The sequence below is a fragment of the Podarcis raffonei genome, chromosome 2 (assembly GCF_027172205.1).
Source record: "Podarcis raffonei isolate rPodRaf1 chromosome 2, rPodRaf1.pri, whole genome shotgun sequence".
Lineage (NCBI taxonomy): Eukaryota > Metazoa > Chordata > Lepidosauria > Squamata > Lacertidae > Podarcis > Podarcis raffonei.
The window spans coordinates 112,886,921-112,906,491 of NC_070603.1; the positions used below are offsets into that span (position 1 = coordinate 112,886,921).

Below are 19,571 nucleotides of genomic sequence, written 5' to 3' on the forward strand. Positions count from 1 at the left end.
TCTTTGGCAACAGTCCACGCCCACCTTTTAATATGAAGGGATGTGGCTTAGAAGACTTAATCTGGGATGACTCATGCTGGAGAGCCTGGCAGTTCCAGGAAACAGTCAGTGCCTTGAAACCAAAAGCAAAACATCCTCCCTTTCTCCCTTCTGCTTCAGAGCGGAGCAGACATGGCAAGCGTGCTCCTCACCCGGCAGTTCCTGGACGAAACCTCCTGCCCCATCTGCCTGGACTATTTCACAGACCCGGTGATTCTGGACTGCGGGCACAGCTTCTGCAAAGCCTGCCTCACCATGTGCTGGAAAGAAACGCAAAGACCAGCATCATGCCCCCATTGCAGGCAGGTAGCCCAGAGAACCAGCTTCAGGCCAAACCGGCAGCTGGCCAACGTGGTCGAAATAGCCAAGCAGTTCACCTCTCAGGCGGAGACAACCAATTGCAAGAGACATGGGGAGCCCTTGGAGTTTTTCTGCAATGTTTGTGTAGCCCCCACCTGCAACGTCTGCAAGAGGTCGCAAGAGCACAGCGAACACGACATGTTTAATCTGGACGGGATTTCACAGAAGATTAAGGTAGGAAATCTCCTTCAAGCATCAATTCTCAGAACTGTGTCTTAGGTTGCATGAGCACTCTACCTGGAAAGCCCATTTTCCCCTTCAAAGAATTCTGGGCTTTGTAGTTGGTTCTTGAGAGTTGTAACCCTGCGTGGGGTAAACTATAGCGGCCAGAATTCTTTGAGGAGGGAGATGTGCTTCAGAGGTCTAGCTTTAATCCTCACCGTGCTATGATGTATAGATGGTACCTAACGCCAAGCAAATTAGCCAAAATATATCGTATTTTTCGCTCTATAAGACACACCAGACCACAAGACGCACCTAGTTTTTGGAGGAGGAAAACAAGAAAAAAAATATTCTGAATCTCAGAAGCCAGAACAGCAAGATGCACACACATTTCCCCTTAATTTTTGGGAGGGAAAAAGTGAGTCTTATAGAGCAAAAAATACGGTATATAAATCAACGTCAGATCTTTGTTGGAAATGTAAAGAAGTAGAAGTATTGTATAAATAAAAGTTTGTAGGGAGGTAAAAGGAAATTATATAAGAAATATGTAACTGGGCGGTATAAAGTAATGGATAGATAAAGTACAGTGAGATTAATTGGAAGTCAGTTTTAAATTCATTCTCTGTAAGTTTTATAATTGTGTTCAATACCAGGAGTATATACGATGAGAATTATATTAAACTTCTTATATCTTATAGTGTGGTGGTTTGTTTGATCCTTCTGTTATATGTTTGATTCATTGTATGTTTGTTTACCTGTATATACAGCTGTTTTTTCATTAATGTATTTATTTTAAATTAATAAAGATACATTTTTTAAAAAAGAAGAAGTAGAAGGCTCCTTTTACCACATGTGGCGGATGTGCAAAGTAGCTAAGGACTTTTGGGAGATTGATTTATAATGAGTTGGAAAAGATATTTAAGGTAGCTTTCCCAACAAGACCGGAAATGTTGTTGTTTGTTTCCTAAGGTTAACTGGAGCAGCCTTTTCCATTTGCAGCTTCTGCTTAAAAAGGGGTAGCTGAGTCACCTCCAAAGTGCATATCTGTCCTTTAGCATGAGAAAAGTTGAGCTACAACACACTTCACCCCCGAGAATAAGGCCAGGGCAAAAGGTTATCGCAGTGATGGAGAAACTTGGCCTCCAGCTGTTTTGGGACTACAACTCCCAACATCCCTAGCTAACAGGAACAGTGGTCAGGGATGATGGGAACTGTAGTCCCCAAACAGCTGGAGGGCCGAATTTCACCATCACTGGTTAGCGGTTTCCAAAGATGGATTTGTTATCATTAGGAAGTGGTATAGTTGATTTTGTGGCTTAATTCTATGTTTTTATATTGTGGCTTAATTCTATGTTTTTATATTGTAAAGTGCCCTGTGATCTTTAAAACTTCAGGCGGAGTGTAGCTTTTAAATTTAATAGCTGTAAGAATTAATTGCCAGCGGATTATGTAGAGCGGAGCCTACTAATAGATCTTTGGTGATGGAAGGAATCGGGAGGAAGGATTCCACTTATAAATGGAATTAATAAATAAGATATTGGCAAGGATTTCTGACTCTGGGAGGAGCCAAGATGGCGCCGAGGCAAGTCACGCTCTCCAGCGCTCACTTTTATTCTTTTAAAACCTTATCTTAATTGCACTCCGGATGCCAATTTCTAACAAACGGAAAACATTTTAAAGACTCTGAGCACTTTTATAATTCCTGTTGGCTCTGCGAGCTTGTCTTCAGCTTGTCCCAGCCTGCTCCCTCCCTCCTTATCAGCTGCCCGGTCAAGGTTGCCAGAGAGGAGAGAACGCTGCTGCCTGAACTGAGAGCAGAGAGAGAAGAGGTCTAAAGACAGAACTGTGAACTGCTTACCCGACCAACGGTGCCTGGAGAAGGAGGGTAAGGAAAGACACGACTGTGAGCCCTGCTTTGAGACTGGCCCATAGACACCCAGCTCTGCTGAACACAGAGAAAGATAAAGCTTGGAGATTCGGGGGTTAACTGAACCGACTGACCCCCGCCCAGCTGGGGGGCTGTGTGAACTAGCTGGGGACAGCATTCCTGCTTCGCAGCTGAAGAGGAAGTGCAGTAGCTGGAAAGACTCTTCATTTTAACAAACTGTTCTGAGGAGACCAGCATTTACACTCTCAGAGACTCCTGGTGAAGGCATCCTGAGTTTTTTACAGGAAGTCTTTAATCTACACAATAACTCTACAACAGTGTATCGGATAGGACCCTCTGGAGGTTTGGAATACCGGCTACAGCAAGATATCGCTCTGTGCCCTGCCTTATGTGGTAGGCCTCTGAAAGACTGCGTAGAAGGAATCAGTGAACCAGCCCACAGAAAGTTTCCCTTCTGGGGCTCTTGGATATCCTTCGTTCAGTATAGGGCGGTGGGAGATGGCCTCTAAAGACTAAGCTAGGGCCCGAAATACAAGGTTATCATAGCTGTACATGCGTTATAGCCAAACCCCACTATTATCCTTTTCCAGCTGCACATAAATTGCCTAAATAAGGCAATTTTAATTTTAATGTAGTTTTTAGCCGTTTTATTACTGCTGTCCCTTTGGCAGCATTGCTTTATTATTATATTCTGACTAGGTTGCAGCATCTGTGAAACAGCGCTGGTCGCATGATTGAGGTGAAAACAATCGCCAAGATCTAAAAGCAGAGAACGCAAAATAGAGAAATATACTGAGGCTGTTGATGAGCACATCAGGAAGCTGCTGCAGAGAGCAGGTGGGAATATAGATTGATACCCCCACTTGCCCCCCAATTTAAGGCAGTCGCACCTGGGGTAAACTGCCCTCTCTCTATATCAAGACAACTTTTACCATGGTTTTTACTAGAAGAACATATAAGGAGTTGGGTATACTGCCTGACTCGGCAATCAGCCCCCCGGGCCCTGGTAAAAGACAAAGCAAAATCACAAATTACTTTCCTAAGATGGAGGAGGGTAAGAGTCCACAAAAAGAGTTAATTCTTGATGAAGTAATACCCCCTTCTCTTACTGTTCTTGATTGGACGTCTTATTTTAAAGAGACATATCAAGGTACTGGAAATATTAACTCCCCATGCAGCCTAGCGCAAGAACTAGCTTCAGCCGAGGAACTTCAGGAGGGAAATACCTCTATTACTAAGGAACAGCTGCCCACGGAAGAAATTACATCAACCCATCAAAACCAGATATCTATTCCAAAATACTCTCAAACAGAATTGAGTGACGGCCGCCCTTTGGATTATTCCCTAGCAATAAGTACTGATCTAGACAACATAAAAAATTATCTAACGATAACAAATGGGCTACTGCTGACGTTAGTAGAAAATTTCATACCTCAATTAAAAGAGATAAAATTAAATGATATGCCCCAAGAACATAAAACAGTTGAGCTAGTGGGGACAAACAAACCAGTAATAAATAAGAATTTGCAAAGACATAACTCAAGGGCAATAGTGAAGAAAAGTAAAAATATCAAAACAACAAGGAAAGCCAAGTATACCTGCAGTAATCGAAGCATACATTGGCAGAAATTGTTTAAACTTCTTCCCTCGGCCCCAAATAAACCGACCACACGGGGCAGCAAAAAGAAGGGTAAAAAGAGAGAAACAAAGATAGTTACACAGCAACCGGCTAAGGAGGACTCGCCAAGGCTGACTCCAGTAGCAAGTGAGAAGGCAGAAGTAACAATTCAGTCCCTGGATAACCAACTATTTAACAAACCTGATGCTGCGGAAGTTGAGGCCTCTACCTATGAAGGCAATAAAACACTTAGCAAATCGAACAGCGGGGAGGAGGAAGTGTTCAGTAGAGATGATACCCCCCTTCAGACCTGGCAAGCCTCCAGTCAGGAAAGAGATTGGAATTTGATCCTAAATCCCCAAAAATTGGTATTCACAAACTTCCCGAAGCCTAAGGGCTTCCTTACAGGGAAACAGTGAATAATGAACTTTGTATCTAGCCTAAATGACATACTGCCAGGAATGGTTAATTCTAATGATATCATCTCGGTGGAATATCTACATTATGATGGTCACTCAGTGAGAGCACTGACCACTTTTAGGGATCAGAACCTGGCCAAGTTTATTTTTAGGTCAAGACCTGCCTTTTTAAAAGCACGGATAACAATACTTAGGCTCTTTGAAAATAAGGCTCCTTTGAGCCCCCTTTTGAGAACTAAGCAGGTAAATCTTAGAAAGGGGAAACAACTCTCAAAATTCTGGCCTGACAAACAGAATCCGCAAAGCGTTGTGAGCAAACGTGAGGATTTCTTTACTATGGAAGAAAATATCCTAATTGACCAATTCTGGATGTTCCCACCATTAATACAAACTGACATCTTGGGAAGACTAGACAAGCTAAGAGATAAGCTGGCCGAGAGAGCTTCTGGCAACGAGGTTATTAAGGGGGACCAAAAAAAGACCACAACACGTAACCTTCAGATCAAAGCGGAGATTAACTTTCCACCAAGAGAGAATGTGCCACCCTTCAAGGAGAGCACTCCATCACCCCCTCGAAGGAGAAATATCCCTAAGGTGACCCCACCAGACGTATGGGACAAAATGAGATACCTAGATGAAACAGAATTGGGCCAAAATCAGGCCGCAACAGAATATCCACAGAAGGAATTTATGCATAATAAAGATCCGGTGTTCACAAACGTGAGCACTTTGCATCCACCTATTGAAATCATAGAGCGGCTGGATAGCCTGCCATACAAAGATGATAGGCGACCGATACATAAAGCGATAAACCCTAAAAGTACGTTAGCTAATAATTGACAAAGACTCGACCGTGATAAAGCCAATCTTAAATTTTTATCATGGAACATTGCTGGTTGGCTCAACAAGCCGACTGACCAATCATTTGTCAATTTTATTCAAGAGCATGATATAGTCTTCCTGCAAGAGACATGGCTAACAGGGGATTTAGATGTAAATGGTTTTGCCTCATTTTCGCTCGCAGGTTCACCAAGCAACAAAGGGGGACGAGTTAAGGGTGGGTTAGGCATTCTAATATCCACAAGGCTGAGAGCATCTTTCGTCGAGCTGGAGCCTCTGAGCAGTGTGGCCATGGCATTATTAATGAAATGCAGATATTGCACGCTTCTATTGATTAATATATATGCCTCTCCCCAAAGAGGCAAGCAGCTTATCAAAAATATCTGGCATAGGCTAGAATCATATGTCGATGAGCTAATGAATCAAACTCCTGCAGCGGCAGTGCTGCTGGCTGGGGATTTAAATGCCAGAATTGGCCAGTCAGATGAAGCGTTATATGCTCATTTCCATGATGTACCTCCCATTTCTGAAGAAGCCCTTTCTATTCCCCCAAGGCTCTCAAAAGACAAGGGCTGCAACTACGCAGGCCTATGCCTTCTACGTTTTTCCAACAATCTGGATCTGACTTTATTAAATGGTCGTGTCGACAGAGAACCCAGTGGGGAATTTACATTTATATCCAACATGGGAGCCTCCACTATCGATTACGTCCTGGTGTCATCTAACCTTTTGAGCAGAGCACGGGAATGTAAAGTGGTGGAGAGGGTTGACAGCGACCATCTACCGCTCTGTTTAATACTGGATGTAAGAAAAGATCTATTCTGCTCTGATAAACTTGTAGCCCCATGTTTCGAAAACATGGAGCTAAGATATTCACGTATTAAATGGTCCAGCAAATTGAGTGATGAAATATCGGAAAGACTTCACTCAGATACTTTTCTTGCTAGAAAGGAGAACCTTGTTAATTCCCCAACTCCTGAGGCTAGATTAGATATGTTCCGGGAACTGATTTCGTCTCTACAACCTTATCTGACCAACAAAAAAACGCCACGGCAATCTCTGCACTCTAATAAATCCAAACCTTGGTTTAACCAAGAATGCATGGCTATGAAACGCCTCCTGCTGGACAAGTATAGGAACTATAGATCAGCGAACTTACCTTCGCTTCCATTAGACTGGTTTGAGTTAAAACGCAGTTATAAAGCTTTGATTAACAAGAAAAAGCTCCAGGCACAAAGGGAGGAATGGCAGTGCCTAGTGGAGGCCTCCCGAAGGAAAGATTCTGCTACGTTTTGGAAAACAATCGCAAAGGGCTGGAGAGACTCCCCGATCGAAGTCGAATACTCTATACCCGCTGGAGCATGGGAGGCCTATTTCCTCTCATTATATTCATCAAATCAGCTGGTCCCAGTTCTGCTTCCTGCTTCAAGTGAATTTGGCAAGGAATGGCCCCCTGTAACCACAGAAGAAATTACTGGCCTTATTCAATCCCTTAAATCAGGGAAAGCCCCGGGTGCTGACAATATCCCACCAGAAATTCTTAAGGCAAATGTTGAATGGTGGGCCCCTGTGCTAGCCGCCTTGTTCACTAGTATAAATCAAGCAGCTATTATCCCCGAGGACTGGGGTTTAGCCATCATCATTCCAATATTCAAGAAAGGAAGCAGAACTGAGCCAGCTAACTACAGACCAATCAGTCTATTAAGTATTATTAGCAAACTGTATGCTGCTCATTTATGTGATAAACTAGTGGAGTGGATGGAAAGAGAGCATATTCTATCAGAAGCTCAAGCTGGTTTTAGAGCAAAGCGTTCAACTATAGACCAGGCCCTTATCCTTCAACACCTGGCAGACAAATACTCTAGAAAAGGGGGGTCTTTATATGCAGCTTTTGTGGATTTTAAATCGGCTTTTGATCTAATACCAAGGGACAGACTCTGGGAAAAGCTTGGCGCTACAAACATAGATAAACGCTTATTACGCCTTATCCGTGGTCTATACGAAAACACCAGGGTGAGGGTAAGATGCGATCGGTCAGGCCATCTAACTAAAGAAATTCAAACGCACTATGGGGTTAAACAAGGATGTGTCCTCGCGCCAACGCTATTTAATTTTTATATCAACTCTCTAGCAGTAAATATGGCGAAAGAAAATGCCCACCCTCCCAATCTGGCAGGTATGCCCCTCCCGGTGCTTCTGTATGCGGACGACGCAGTCCTACTCTCCTTTTCCTGCGTTGGCTTGAGGAAGCTTTTGAGATCACTTGCTGACTATTGTCAAGCGGAACAACTATCAATAAATTACAGCAAATCTAAAATTATGGTGTTTTCAAAAAAAAGAAGGAAACACAAATGGAGAATTAATGGTCAACCTATTGACCAGGTAGCAACTTTCAAATACCTGGGAATAACTTTTCAGGAAAGGGTCTCGTGGCACCAACAGATGAAAAACGCCATTGCCAACGCAGGAAGGGCCAATAAAGCCCTTATAAGATTTTTTCACAGGAAAGGGGGTAAATACATTCCAGCGGCCTCCCAGGTTTTTGCTGCAAAAATACTCCCACAACTCACTTATGGATCCCAGGTTTGCAGTTTTAAAAATTTTGCGCCTATGGAGGCATTTCAAACAAAATTCTATCGGTGTTTATTGGGGATCCCCCCCTGTGTATCTAATATAGCTGTCCGCTTAGAAGTTGGACAACCACCCATTAACGCGCGGTTGTGGATTCTAAAGATACACTACTGGTTAAAACTTATTTTTTCCCCGGCCGGTTTGGCTCCTTTAACACTCTTAGACACCTTTCATTCTACCTGGAAAGCTTCCCTGTTTGAAAAGATAAGAAGCTTGGGATTCTCCCCGCAGATCTTGATAGCGGCAGGATATGAGAGAGCCAGAAGTCAAGTGCTTCAACGCATTAGGGACATAGAGCTGCAATGTCATATGGGCAAAATGGAGAAACATGCCACAATTAGAGACTTTGGGAGAGGGTTCTCACCCGCAAATTATCTGGCTGATTTACAAATACCTAAGTACAGACACTCCTTTACCCTGGCCAGATTTAACGTTCTGCCCTCTGCCCTGCTGCTAGGCAGATATGAGGGCAAACCATATGAGTCACGTGTTTGCCCATGTGGCTCATCGGAAGTGGAAACAAGTCTGCATGTATTGCTGCACTGTAGTTACTACGAGGATCTACGCCTGACCTTTATTGCCCCAGTTCTACAAAAGCTTAAAAATGAACCAGAACTCCAACGTATGAGAGCCTTGGTAGAAGATAAGGTTCCTGAAATTACGATCAATGTTGCCAAATTCTGTGTAGCCGCTATTAGGCGCAGGAAACAAGAGCTTTCCAATGCCAATATGCAGGCAAAGGCAAATACTTAATTTTATTTATGCTGTCTAATTTTAAATTGCTGTTATGGCCTAATCTGTATTGAAATTGTCCTTTGTTTTTTCCGGTGTTATGCTTTGCTGACTAGCTGTACGAGTTAATCTGGTCTGTGACCGTTTTTAATAAATTTGATTTGATTTGATTTCTGACTCTTAATTGTTTCACAATGGCGCCACCTGCACATTTGGAGCACTATGCGTTTAATACCATTTCAACAGTCATGGCTGTTCCGGGGGCTGGAGCTTGTAAAAAGTGCTGAGCTCTGTTAGGAGACTCGCTCTTCTCCTCACAGCTACAGTTATCAAAATTCCCAGGGAAGAGGGATTGGTTGTTAAACTAGGGTTCTCATATTTCAAAAAAGTGAAAATCTGGACACAGAGGTGTTGAGGTGTGGGTTTTTTTGGCAAAATCTCCAAAAATATTTTAAAGGAATTTTCCCCTCAGGCATTTTAGACGTCTGGAATTGTACCTCTGAGAGGCGAATGACGGGGTCTCTAAACAGCTCTCAGCACCCTAAGCAAACTACAGCTCCAATAATTTGGGGGGGGGGGGCGGGAAGCCATGACTGTTTAAAGTGGTATGGCAGTACTTTAAATGGGGATAATGACAACAGCAAAAAGACCCTTTCTTTCTCTCTCTCCGCACACCCATCAAACTTCTGAAATGAGGAAGCTTGTGGGGCAAAACTGGGTTCTTGAAAAGTGTGGTAAAAAAAATAATGACTAATAGCATGTACACATACCCCACAAATGAATAAAAATGAATGCTCAATAAAGACTGGACATAAGGCACTTCCAAATGACTTGTTTATTGAGCATTAATTCTGATTTGTTTGCAGGGAGGTTAGACAGCGGAGGCTATTTGATTAGCGTTAATTCCGGTTTATTTCTGGGGAAGTTCGATGACTTTTATCCCATGCTTTCCAGTGCATTTCCTTGTCACTCTCCTTATTGCAAAAATAAAAATAAATCCAATATTTTGTGGGGGGAATTGTGTCTGGGCATCAAACTGGCTGATTTCTCACAGGTCAAAAAGCCTCATTTTGTTTTCCACAGCAAGGAATCCAGGCTCGGGTGCAGTTTCTGATGCAAGAGAGACAAGTGGTTAGGCAATGGAAACTGGCTGAAGAAGAGAGGGTCAAGGCGTTTCCGGTAGGTCTTTGCTGTTATAGTTCCCATATTGGGGATGAGTCTTGGCTGGCCAACAGTTCTGTCATCCTGGATATGTATGCCGGCAGATATATCAGGCTGTGTTCACGTTTGTTTGTTCTTAATGATTTTTATTAAGTTTCTAGGGACGCGGGTGGTGCTGTGGGTTAAACCATAGAGCCTAGGACTTGCCGATCAGATGGTCGGCGGTTCGAATCCCTGCGACGGGGTGAGCTCCCGTTGCCCGGTCCCTGCTCCTGCCAACCTAGCAGTTTGAAAGCACATCAAAGTGCAAGTAGATAAATAGGTACCACTCCAGCGGGAAGGTAAACGGCGTTTCCGTGCGCTGCTCTGGTTCGCTTAGTCATGCTGGCCACATGACCCGGAAGCTGTACGCCGGCTCCCTCGGCCAATAAAGCAAAATGAGTGCCACAACCCCAGAGTCGGTCACGACTGGACCTAATGGTCAGGGGTCCCTTTACCTTTACTATTAAGTTTCTAGCAAATATAACACCTACTACAACAGAAACTGAAGGGACAAAATTAATAATATAAACAAAAAAGATAACAAGAAAAATAAAAACACATATTAACAAACACCCAAACCACACAAATTAATTGACCGTTTAAACTTCTAGCGTCATTAACATCATTTCGACTTCCTCTGAGCCCTCCCTTCTGAATTTCCTTGTATTTAAATGTAGCAGTTTTCCAATATCATTATTAAAACATAATATTCCAATTAAATTCTAATTTTTAAACTTTTCTTAAAGTTCAGATCTCAGTTATTTTACAACTCTTGCTTTCTAATTTCTTAATTTCTAATTTTTCTTTCTTAGTTTCTAATTTTTAATATTACAATATTTGTTCAAATAGTCTCTAAATTTCTTCCACTCTTCTTGATGTTCCTCTTCTTTCTGGTCACGGATTCTTCCAGTATGGTCAGCCAGCTCCATATATTCCATCATTTTCATCTGCCATTCTTCCACAATTGGTAATTCTTGTGTTTTCCATTTCTGAGCTATAAGGATTCAAGCAGCGGTTGTGGCATACAAAAATAACTTTACATCTTTATTGGGCATTTCAGAACATATTATCCCAAGGAGAAAGGCCTCTGGTTGTGTTCACGTTTCTGCCTTAGAGCTCAGTAAAGTTGCTGTGCATCCCCCGTCAGGGAAAAAACAACACATCTGTGCTGGGTGCCCATTTGCAACTGGCTCAGTGTGCTCCTGTGTTAATACGAAGAGCCCTGAACATCTTGCGTCCAGGATACCTTAAAGCAGGGCCGGCCTAGGACATTTTGCCAGCCCTGCCACCAAGACCACCTGAGCCCTTCTAATCAAAGACGGGGATAACATGAGGGAGCAATGTTATGGCAGGCAGCCTTTGCAGGCCTGGATTAAGACCTTAGGAGTCACTTAAAATTTTTTGGTGCTCCCATATATATCTAATTCAAAATATAAACACATAAACCTTGGTGAACCGAGTGGCCATTTTTACCAGTTACCTGATTCTAATTTTGTTGCATTCCCAAGATTAACGTATATCATTAATCTCTAATATTGCTATTTATCTATTTATTTAGTGTATTGTGTGTACAGTGGTACCTCGGAAGTTGAACAGAATCCGTTCTGGAAGTCCGTTCGACTTCCAAAACGTTCAGGAACCAAGGCACGGCTTCCAATTGGCAGCGTCAGACGTTCGGGTTCCAAAGAACGTTCGCAAACCGGAACAGTCACTTCCGGTTTTGCGGCGTTCGGGAGCCAAATCATTAGACTCGCAAGGCGTTCGGGAGCCGAGGTATGACTGTATGTAATTTTTTTCATTTATTGTGAGAGCCTTTCCCCCCAGCTTGCACCATAAGCTCCATAGTAAATCTGGCAACGGAAAAATTTCTGCGGTGTCCCCTTCCAAAGTCAGTACAGTGGTACCTCGGGTTAAATACGCTTCAGGTTACATACGCTTCAGGTTACAGACTCCGCTAACCCAGAAATAGTACCTCGGGTTAAGAACTTTGCTTCAGGGTGAGAACAGAAATCGTGCTCTGGCGGCGCGGCGGCAGCGAGAAACTCCATTAGCTAAAGTGGTGCTTCAGGTTAAGAACAGTTTCAGGTTAAAAACGGACCTCCGGAACGAATTAAGTATTTAATCCAAGGTACCACTGTACAATGGTACCTCGGGTTAAATACACTTCAGGTTACATACGCTTCAGGTTACAGACTCCGCTAACCCAGAAATAATACCTCGGGTTAAGAACTTTGCTTCAGGATGAGAACAGAAATCGCGCGGCAGCAGCAGGAGGCCCCATTAGCTAAAGTGGTGCTTCAGGTTAAGAACAGTTTCAGGTTAAGAACGGACCTCCGGAACGAATTAAGTACTTAACCCAAGGTACCACTGTACCACCAACAAAAAAAAGGTTCATTCTTAAGAATCCTGTGGAAATTTACTGCACTGTGGTACGTTAAAGAAGCATTATGTGTAAAATTCTTTTGCAGTATCCGTCGCAGGCCTGTAGCTATGCTCCCTTGAACGGCACTCAGCTTCCACCTCTACTCCCTCCCCAATTTCTATTTCCCCTTCAGGCGGAGCTAGAGGAGGAGAAGAACAAGATCTCGGGCGCTTTCGAGCAAATGCACAACTTCCTGCACGAGCTGCAGCGTTTTTGGCTGACCGAGCTGGAGGATCTGGAGAAAGAGATGAAGACGAAAAAGGAAAGTAATATCGTCAAGCTCTCACAGGATATCGCCTTTCTCAGTAGCCACATCACAGACATGGAGAAGAAGCGCCAACTTCCGCCTTTTGAGTTCCTGCGGGTGAGACAGTGAAACACAAAGGCAGCTCCCTGATCCTGGGAGTACTGGTCCCTAGTGAAATATACTCAGAGTCGAGAGTGGATTTCATGCTCTTTATTCAGCTCATAGTGGTGAGGAGGAATGAAAGTTTCCCCAAAGTATCTGCTTTATATACATTATTTACACAATGGGCTGCACGTGATTGGCTAATTCCGGAATTCTCCTGTAGGCCAATCAGGTTGTGGATTCACTTCCATCTGGAGCTGGATTGGGTAGCTCCTGCAGACCAAACATACTGCTGCATTGTTCTAGGATCAATCAGACTGCTGCATTCTGAATCCTATTGTTCTAGGAGCAATCAGACTGCTGCATTCTGGATCCTATTCAACTCAGTACATAACACCTGGGGAGGACACTTGGGCTGTGTACAAACTTATTATCCATTTGTAGCACAAAGGAGTAGCTTCTTCTCAGTGTGGAACCATGCATGCTCATCCTCAACATGCTGGTTTCAGTCCAGGTTGCTTCTAGAACCTTCCATCCCCAAAAGTGGGAGTGGTTACTTGATACACATTTGAAGATGCTCTTCTGGATTAGATTTCTCCTGACTTTTCCTCCCTGCCCCATATCCCAGGCGAATGAAGAAGGAATTGGGGGTTGAAATCTTGGTGTACACCCAGCCACAGTGACATTGGGGAGGTCCCAGCCCCCATTGCTGGGGCTGCCTCCATCCATTTTCAAATGGAGGGGGGCGGGTAACGCAGAATTGATCTGCGTTAAGCTTTTATTTTGAGAACGAAACTGATTTGTGAAAAAGCGCTTTTCCCAGGGCACCAAATTTGTAATAGGTCCAGGTTGTGTATGCACTACTTGATAGAAGAAAATACAGTCTCTGTGTCCATTGAATGTATAATGTTTCCATGCGATCTGGCTTCTGTCACGGTGTCCCGTTGTGCCAGAAGCGGTTTAGTCATGCTGGCCACATGACCCAGAAAGCTGTCTGAGGAGAAACGCCGGCTCCTTCAGCCTCAAAGTGAGATGAGCACCGCAACCCCATAGTCGCCTTTGACTGGACTTAACCGTCCTGGGGTCCTTTGTGGTTGTTTAGTTGTTTAGTCGTGTATGACTCTTCGTGACCCCATGGACCAGAGCACGCCAGGCACTCCTACTCAAAGATGCCACAGACCACAGGGGAAGAACATTCCCTCCAACTGCTTCTCAGTTTCCTGTTGTTGTTGTTTAGTCATTTAGTCGTGTCCGACTCTTCGTGACCCCATGGACCAGAGCACGCCAGGCACTCCTGTCTTTCACTGCTTCCCGCAGTTTGGTCAAACTTATGTTCGTAGCTTCGAGAACACTGTCCACCCATCTCGTCCTCTGTCGTCCCCTTCTCCTTGTGCCCTCCATCTTTCCCAATATCAGGGTCTTTTCCAGGGAGTCTTCTCTTCTCATGAGGTGGCCAAAGTATTGGAGCCTCAGCTTCAGGATCTGTCCTTCCAGTGAGCACTCAGGGCTGATTTCCTTCAGAATGGATAGGTTTGATCTTCTTGCAGTCCATGGGACTCTCAAGGGTCTCCTCCATCACCATAATTCAAAAGCATCAAGGTAAAGGGTAAAGGTAAAGGGGTCCTTTACCTTTTTATAATATTGTGTGCATGGAGCCTTCCAAGAAAAGTATTATCCAATGCAGTCATACCTCGAGTTGAATGTGCTTTGGGTCGAGCGCGTTCGAGTTGCACTCCGCGGCAACCCGGAAGTAACGGAGCGCGTTATTTCCGGGTTTCACTGCTCGTGCATGCGCAGACGCTCAAAATGACATCACACGCATGTGCATGCACAGACGCGCTGTTGCATCTTACGTTCCGTTTGGGATGCGAATGGGGCTCCGGAACGGATCCCGTTCGCATCCCGAGGTACCACTGTAGAGCAAAATGCCCTGTTTGTGTTCTGCCTGTGCAGCTGAGACCCATTTCTCTCATTCTCTCTTTCAGGGCTTTGGGACTTCGGTGATCAGGTACGTGGCTCTTTCTCAGTCTCCTTCCTATCCTTTTCCAGTGGCCGGTCGCCCACATTGGGTGCTGTTGTTGCTGCTGCTGCTGTTTAAACCATCTCTTAGGCTGACCCGGAGGGACGCGGGTGGCGCTGTGGGTTAAACCACAGAGCCTAGGACTTTCAAATCAGAAGGCTGGCGGTTCGAATCCCCGCGACGGGGTGAGCTCCCGTTCCTCGGTCCCTGCTCCTGCCAACCTAGCAGTTCGAAAGCACATCAAAGTGCAAGTAGATAAATAGGTACCACTCCGGCGGGAAGGTAAACGGCGTTTCCGTGCACTGCTCTGGTTCGCCAGAAGCGGCTTAGTCATGCTGGCCACATGACCCGGAAGCTGTACGCCGGCTCCCTCGGCCAATAAAGCGAGATGAACGCCGCAACCCCAGAGTCGGCCACGACTGGACCTAATGGTCAGGGGTCCCTTTACCTTTACCTTTAGGCTGACCCACCTTCCTTACAGGTTTGTGCAGTGGAAAAAAAAGCGGGCAGTGCTGGGAATCTCTACAGGCATGGAAGAGAGACTCATAAGTTACACTCAGAAAAATTCGTTTCTGCAGGATACCCTGGAGAAATGCAAAGGTATTCTTTGGGGTCCGGGGGGTCAGTTCATGGAATGAGGAAGGATGCTGTTTGTCAGGCAGTTCCACATCTCTTTTGGTTGCTGCAAAAGTCAGAATTTTGCTAAAGAGGAGCTGACTCTTACCTGGAATGATCCAGCGGGTCTCGAATCACATTTCCCTCATTCCATCCGCTTCCTAGAATTCCTTTGATGCAACTGTCCTCCTTGGCCGTGCACACACTTAGCCATTTGTAGCACAAAAATGCAGTTGATCTCAGTCTGGAATTTTTTCCTCCTCGTCCTCAACATGCTGTTTTCAACCTAGATGGATTCTAGATCCTGCCATCTCTAATGGGGCGTGTGGTTACCCTATAGGTGTTTGAAACCCCTTCCCTTGAATAGGTTATCCATGCCTTTCCCTCCCTGAACATGCCCCAGGTGAGCGAAGAAGCAAGGAAGCGGTGTTTGTGATCTTGGTATATACATGGCAAGGTCACGCAGAATCCATTTGCGATTATACTTTTTTCTCCACATACCAGGGATACTCTGAAAAGGAGAGGGGATGAGAAGACCTGGGATTGGGGAAGGTGAAAGTGTGGGGAGGTGCTGATTTAGAGGGGACCCATCATTTGGGTAACAGAGAATTGACGGAACCTTACGGCCCACATTAAACAACAGTATGGACGAGCCCTTAGCCTAGAAAAAGAAATAGTTTTCTTTGCTAGAAATAGTTTTCTTTGCTTGTCATTGACTCTGGCGCCATCTAAAGTTTGCCTTTATGCCTGCCCCCCCCCCATTCCCAATGGCAGCCATCCACTGCTGATCTACGAGCAGAACGTGTGCCAATTTTATTCACAGTTGTTGTTTTTCTTTTTAGGCGATGCATATCCTTGTTTTTCGTCCGTGAGTAATTGGCCACCTGACCCATCTTCTGTCCCCCCAATTATATCCACGATAGGCCTCATTAACCAAGAATTTAGTATGAGGGTGGGACTTGGGGGGCAGGGACAGTTAACAAATTACCGTATTTTTCACTCTATAAGACGCATCAGACCATAAGACACACCTAGTTTTTGGAGGAGGAAGACAAGAAAAAAATATTCTGAATCTCAGAAGCCAGAACAGCAAGAGGGATCGCTGCGCAGTGAAAGCAGCAATCCCTCTTGCTGTTCTGGCTTCTGCGATAGCTGCACAGTCTGCATTCACTCCATAAGACACATACACATTTCCCCTTACTTTTAGGAGGGGAAAAGTGAGTCTTATAGAGCAAAAAATACGGTATCTACTTGATGGACTTTTGACCATGTTTTTAATTAGTACCTCTTTCTTCTGTGCAACAGGGCTGCTGATGGAGGCACCGAACAAAGGTAAACTATCTGTAAGGAATGGAAGAAGAGAAAATGTTCACCAGTGTCAATCCCTCGTTCAAGTATTTCAACTGGTTGCCTTCATTTTTCTTTTATTTAGTTTGTTAAATTTATATACCCAATCTTCATCAGAAGATCTCAGGGCCTTAGGCGGGTGGCTTGTTGCAACACTCTTCAGGAAAAGTCAATTTATTTCCTTTCATATGAACAGAAATTGGGCTCCTTAATGAGAGGACAACTAAGATGCTGGATGGCAGGGATTCCACATGTGGTAAAGTCAGTGCCTGCTTAATCCAGAATGGGGCAGCTAGACTGGTGACTGGGAGCAGCTGCCTAGACCATATAACACCAGTCATGAAAGACCTACATTGGCTCCCAGTACGTTTCTGAGCACAATTCAAAGTGTTGGCCTTTAAAGCCCTATACGGCCTCGGCCCAGTATACCTGAAGGAGCATCTCCACCCCCATCGTCCAGCCCGGACACAGAGGTCCAGCTCCGAGGGCCTTCTGGCGGTTCCTTAACTGAGAGAAGGGAGGTTACAGGGAACCAGACAGAGGGCCTTCTTGGTGGTGGCACCCACCCTGCGGAACGCCCTCCCCTCAGATGTCAAGGAAATAAACAACTACCAGACTTTTAGAAGACATCTGAAGGCAGCCCTGTTTAGGGAAGTTTTTAATGTTTGATGTTTTGTTGTGCTTTTAGCATTCTGTTGGGAGCCGCGCAGAGTGGCTGGGGAAACCCAGCTGGTTGGGCAGGGTAATAATAATAATAATAATAATAATAATAATAATAATAATAATAATAATTATTATTATTAAGGGATGTGGGACTTCCAAAATATCCATATGTGAGTGGGGGTCCACAGTGCCCCTCTGTCCTCAACCTGCCTGTAATTGAAGGAGTGGTCCTTTCCACTCTTTCCTGGGCCCCAGGAACAGGCCTGGGGGGTTTTCAAGCCTCTCTCCAGTAGGTGAGACTGAGCCTTTACCTGACCTCATCAGCCATCCAGCCTCCTTTGTCATATTCTCTTCTTCTTCTTCTTCTCCTTCTCCTTCGTCCTCTTCTTCTTCTTCTTCTTCTTCTTCTTCTTCTTCTTCTTCTTTCTTTGCAGTGAGTGTCACTCTGGATCCAGGAACCGCCCACCCCTTTCTTGTTGTAACCGAGGACCTGAAGAATTTGAGAAGAAGAAGGGAAATGCAGGACGTTCAGGACAACCCTGGGAGATTCAACAGCATGCTCTACGCGCTGGGCCATGCAAAATTCACCTCAGGAAGATATTGGTGGGAGGTGGTGGTGGAAGAGGAGAAGGAGGAAAGGGAACGGGCCAACTGGGCCGTAGGGGTTGCAAAAGAGTCTGTCAGGCGCAAAGGCTTTGTCCGCATGATTCCTTCTGAGGGGATCTGGGCCATTGGGAAGGGAAAGGATGAGTCAGCCTCATCTGATCCCTTCTGGGCTTCAACCCTCCCTGAGCGGACCCCTTTGAGCTTGAGCTATGAGCCCAGGAAGATCCGGGTGTCCCTAGACTATGATCAGGGCTGTGTGGAATTCTATAATGCCCACACCGACGACTTGATTTTCAAATTCCAACGAGCCTCATTCTCTGGGGAGAAGGTCCAGCCCTTTTTCCATGTTTGGTGGGGAGCTGGTCTGAAGTGTTGAGTCCTGAGGACGCTCCTCACTGCTCCCAGCCTTACCACCCCCACCCTGAGAGGAGGTGACAGCCTAGCATTTTCTCTTCAGTGTTATGAGTTTGTGGGTGCCAGACACCCTAAATTTCTGGATCCAGTAAATCTTAGAATTTAATCTGTGTGTGGAGTGTCAGAAGTGGATGACAAACAGTAGGTTTAGCAAGCATTAAAATATAAGCCAGGCCAGCTCCCCCATATCAGGAAGTACCTGGGAGACGAGCCATGACACCCACACCAGCTCTACCACCCCCAACCTGGGAGGAGGTGACAGCCTAGCATTTTCTCTCTTTTTTTTTAAAGATATTTATTGAGTTTTTCCACCTTTATACATTAAAAAAGAAAAAAGAAAAAACAAAACAGTTAAAAACACATAAAGTTTACAATCCTTATTTTCAATAACATATTTCCCTGACTTCCCCACACCTCCCCTTCTTATATTCCAATTCAAATTGTTAATTCAACAAGTTCTTGTCCCCAATTTTTGACCTTTTTATATTTAATTCATTTAAAAAACAACAACCAATTTTAACATAAACATCAGTATTTAAACATCAATGCTCATTCTTAAAACATTTTTCTAAAGTCGACCCAGTTTCCCTTCCACGAATTCCCCAATTTTCATACTAATAACAAAACAAAATAAAAAAACAGATTATAATTCTGCACCCTTTGGATTCCCAAACCCCACCCCACCCTTTCCTGGTTTCAATCCCCAACAAATGTCCATCAGTCTTAGTCTACTATCAGCTGGAGACCTCACATCCGAGGCTCTTAATTCTCTCTCAATTCCTCTCTGCCGGTTTCTTTGGTAGTCCTTAATATTAAACACCAGATCTCGGAGAAGCTCTGTCCCGATAGGGTCCATATTTCTTCCAGCCATACCTCCATACTTAAAAGTGGAGCCTTTTGTAATCCATAGGTCTTCAGATCTCCACATAAGGAGATCTCTCCATTCTTCAATCTTCAATTCAAAACAGATTTTCATCATCCAGTACTTATTTTCCTTTGTAGCCATCATGTCAGGCCTCTGGCTCTCCTTTGTCATCTGCAACATTACATCTCCTCCTTCCTTTTCCTCAGAAACAACATATATCTCTTTCTCCACACTCTCAAATCTTTCAAGTTTCTCTTCTTGTCCAGCTGCATGGACTTCATGAGTCAAGTCCTTATCAAATTCAATGGATTTGTTTACTGTTAAGTCCAGAGTTGCAACATTTGTAGCCAAAACATCAATTTGGCCTTGTAACTTTCC

The 19,571-nt window shown here is 44.5% G+C and overlaps 2 protein-coding genes across 2 annotated transcripts in view; one reads left to right on the plus strand and one right to left on the minus strand.

The window, feature by feature from the left end:
• Window positions 1-76: 76 nt before the first annotated feature.
• Window positions 77-18,589, plus strand: LOC128409173 (zinc finger protein RFP-like). The gene is made up of 7 exons (XM_053379426.1): window positions 77-573; window positions 9,773-9,868; window positions 12,448-12,678; window positions 14,649-14,671; window positions 15,165-15,283; window positions 16,604-16,630; window positions 17,743-18,589. The coding sequence occupies exons 1-7, from the start codon at window positions 172-174 to the stop codon at window positions 18,288-18,290; spliced, it is 1,446 nt and encodes a 481-aa protein (XP_053235401.1). The 5' UTR covers window positions 77-171; the 3' UTR covers window positions 18,291-18,589.
• Window positions 16,515-19,571, minus strand: part of LOC128409053 (zinc finger protein RFP-like) — a 203,179-nt gene continuing 200,122 nt past the window's right edge. Inside the window, exon 9 of the transcript XR_008329179.1 lies at window positions 16,515-16,545. The gene's annotated coding sequence lies outside the window, so the exon portion shown is untranslated. The remainder of the gene's footprint in view (window positions 16,546-19,571) is intronic.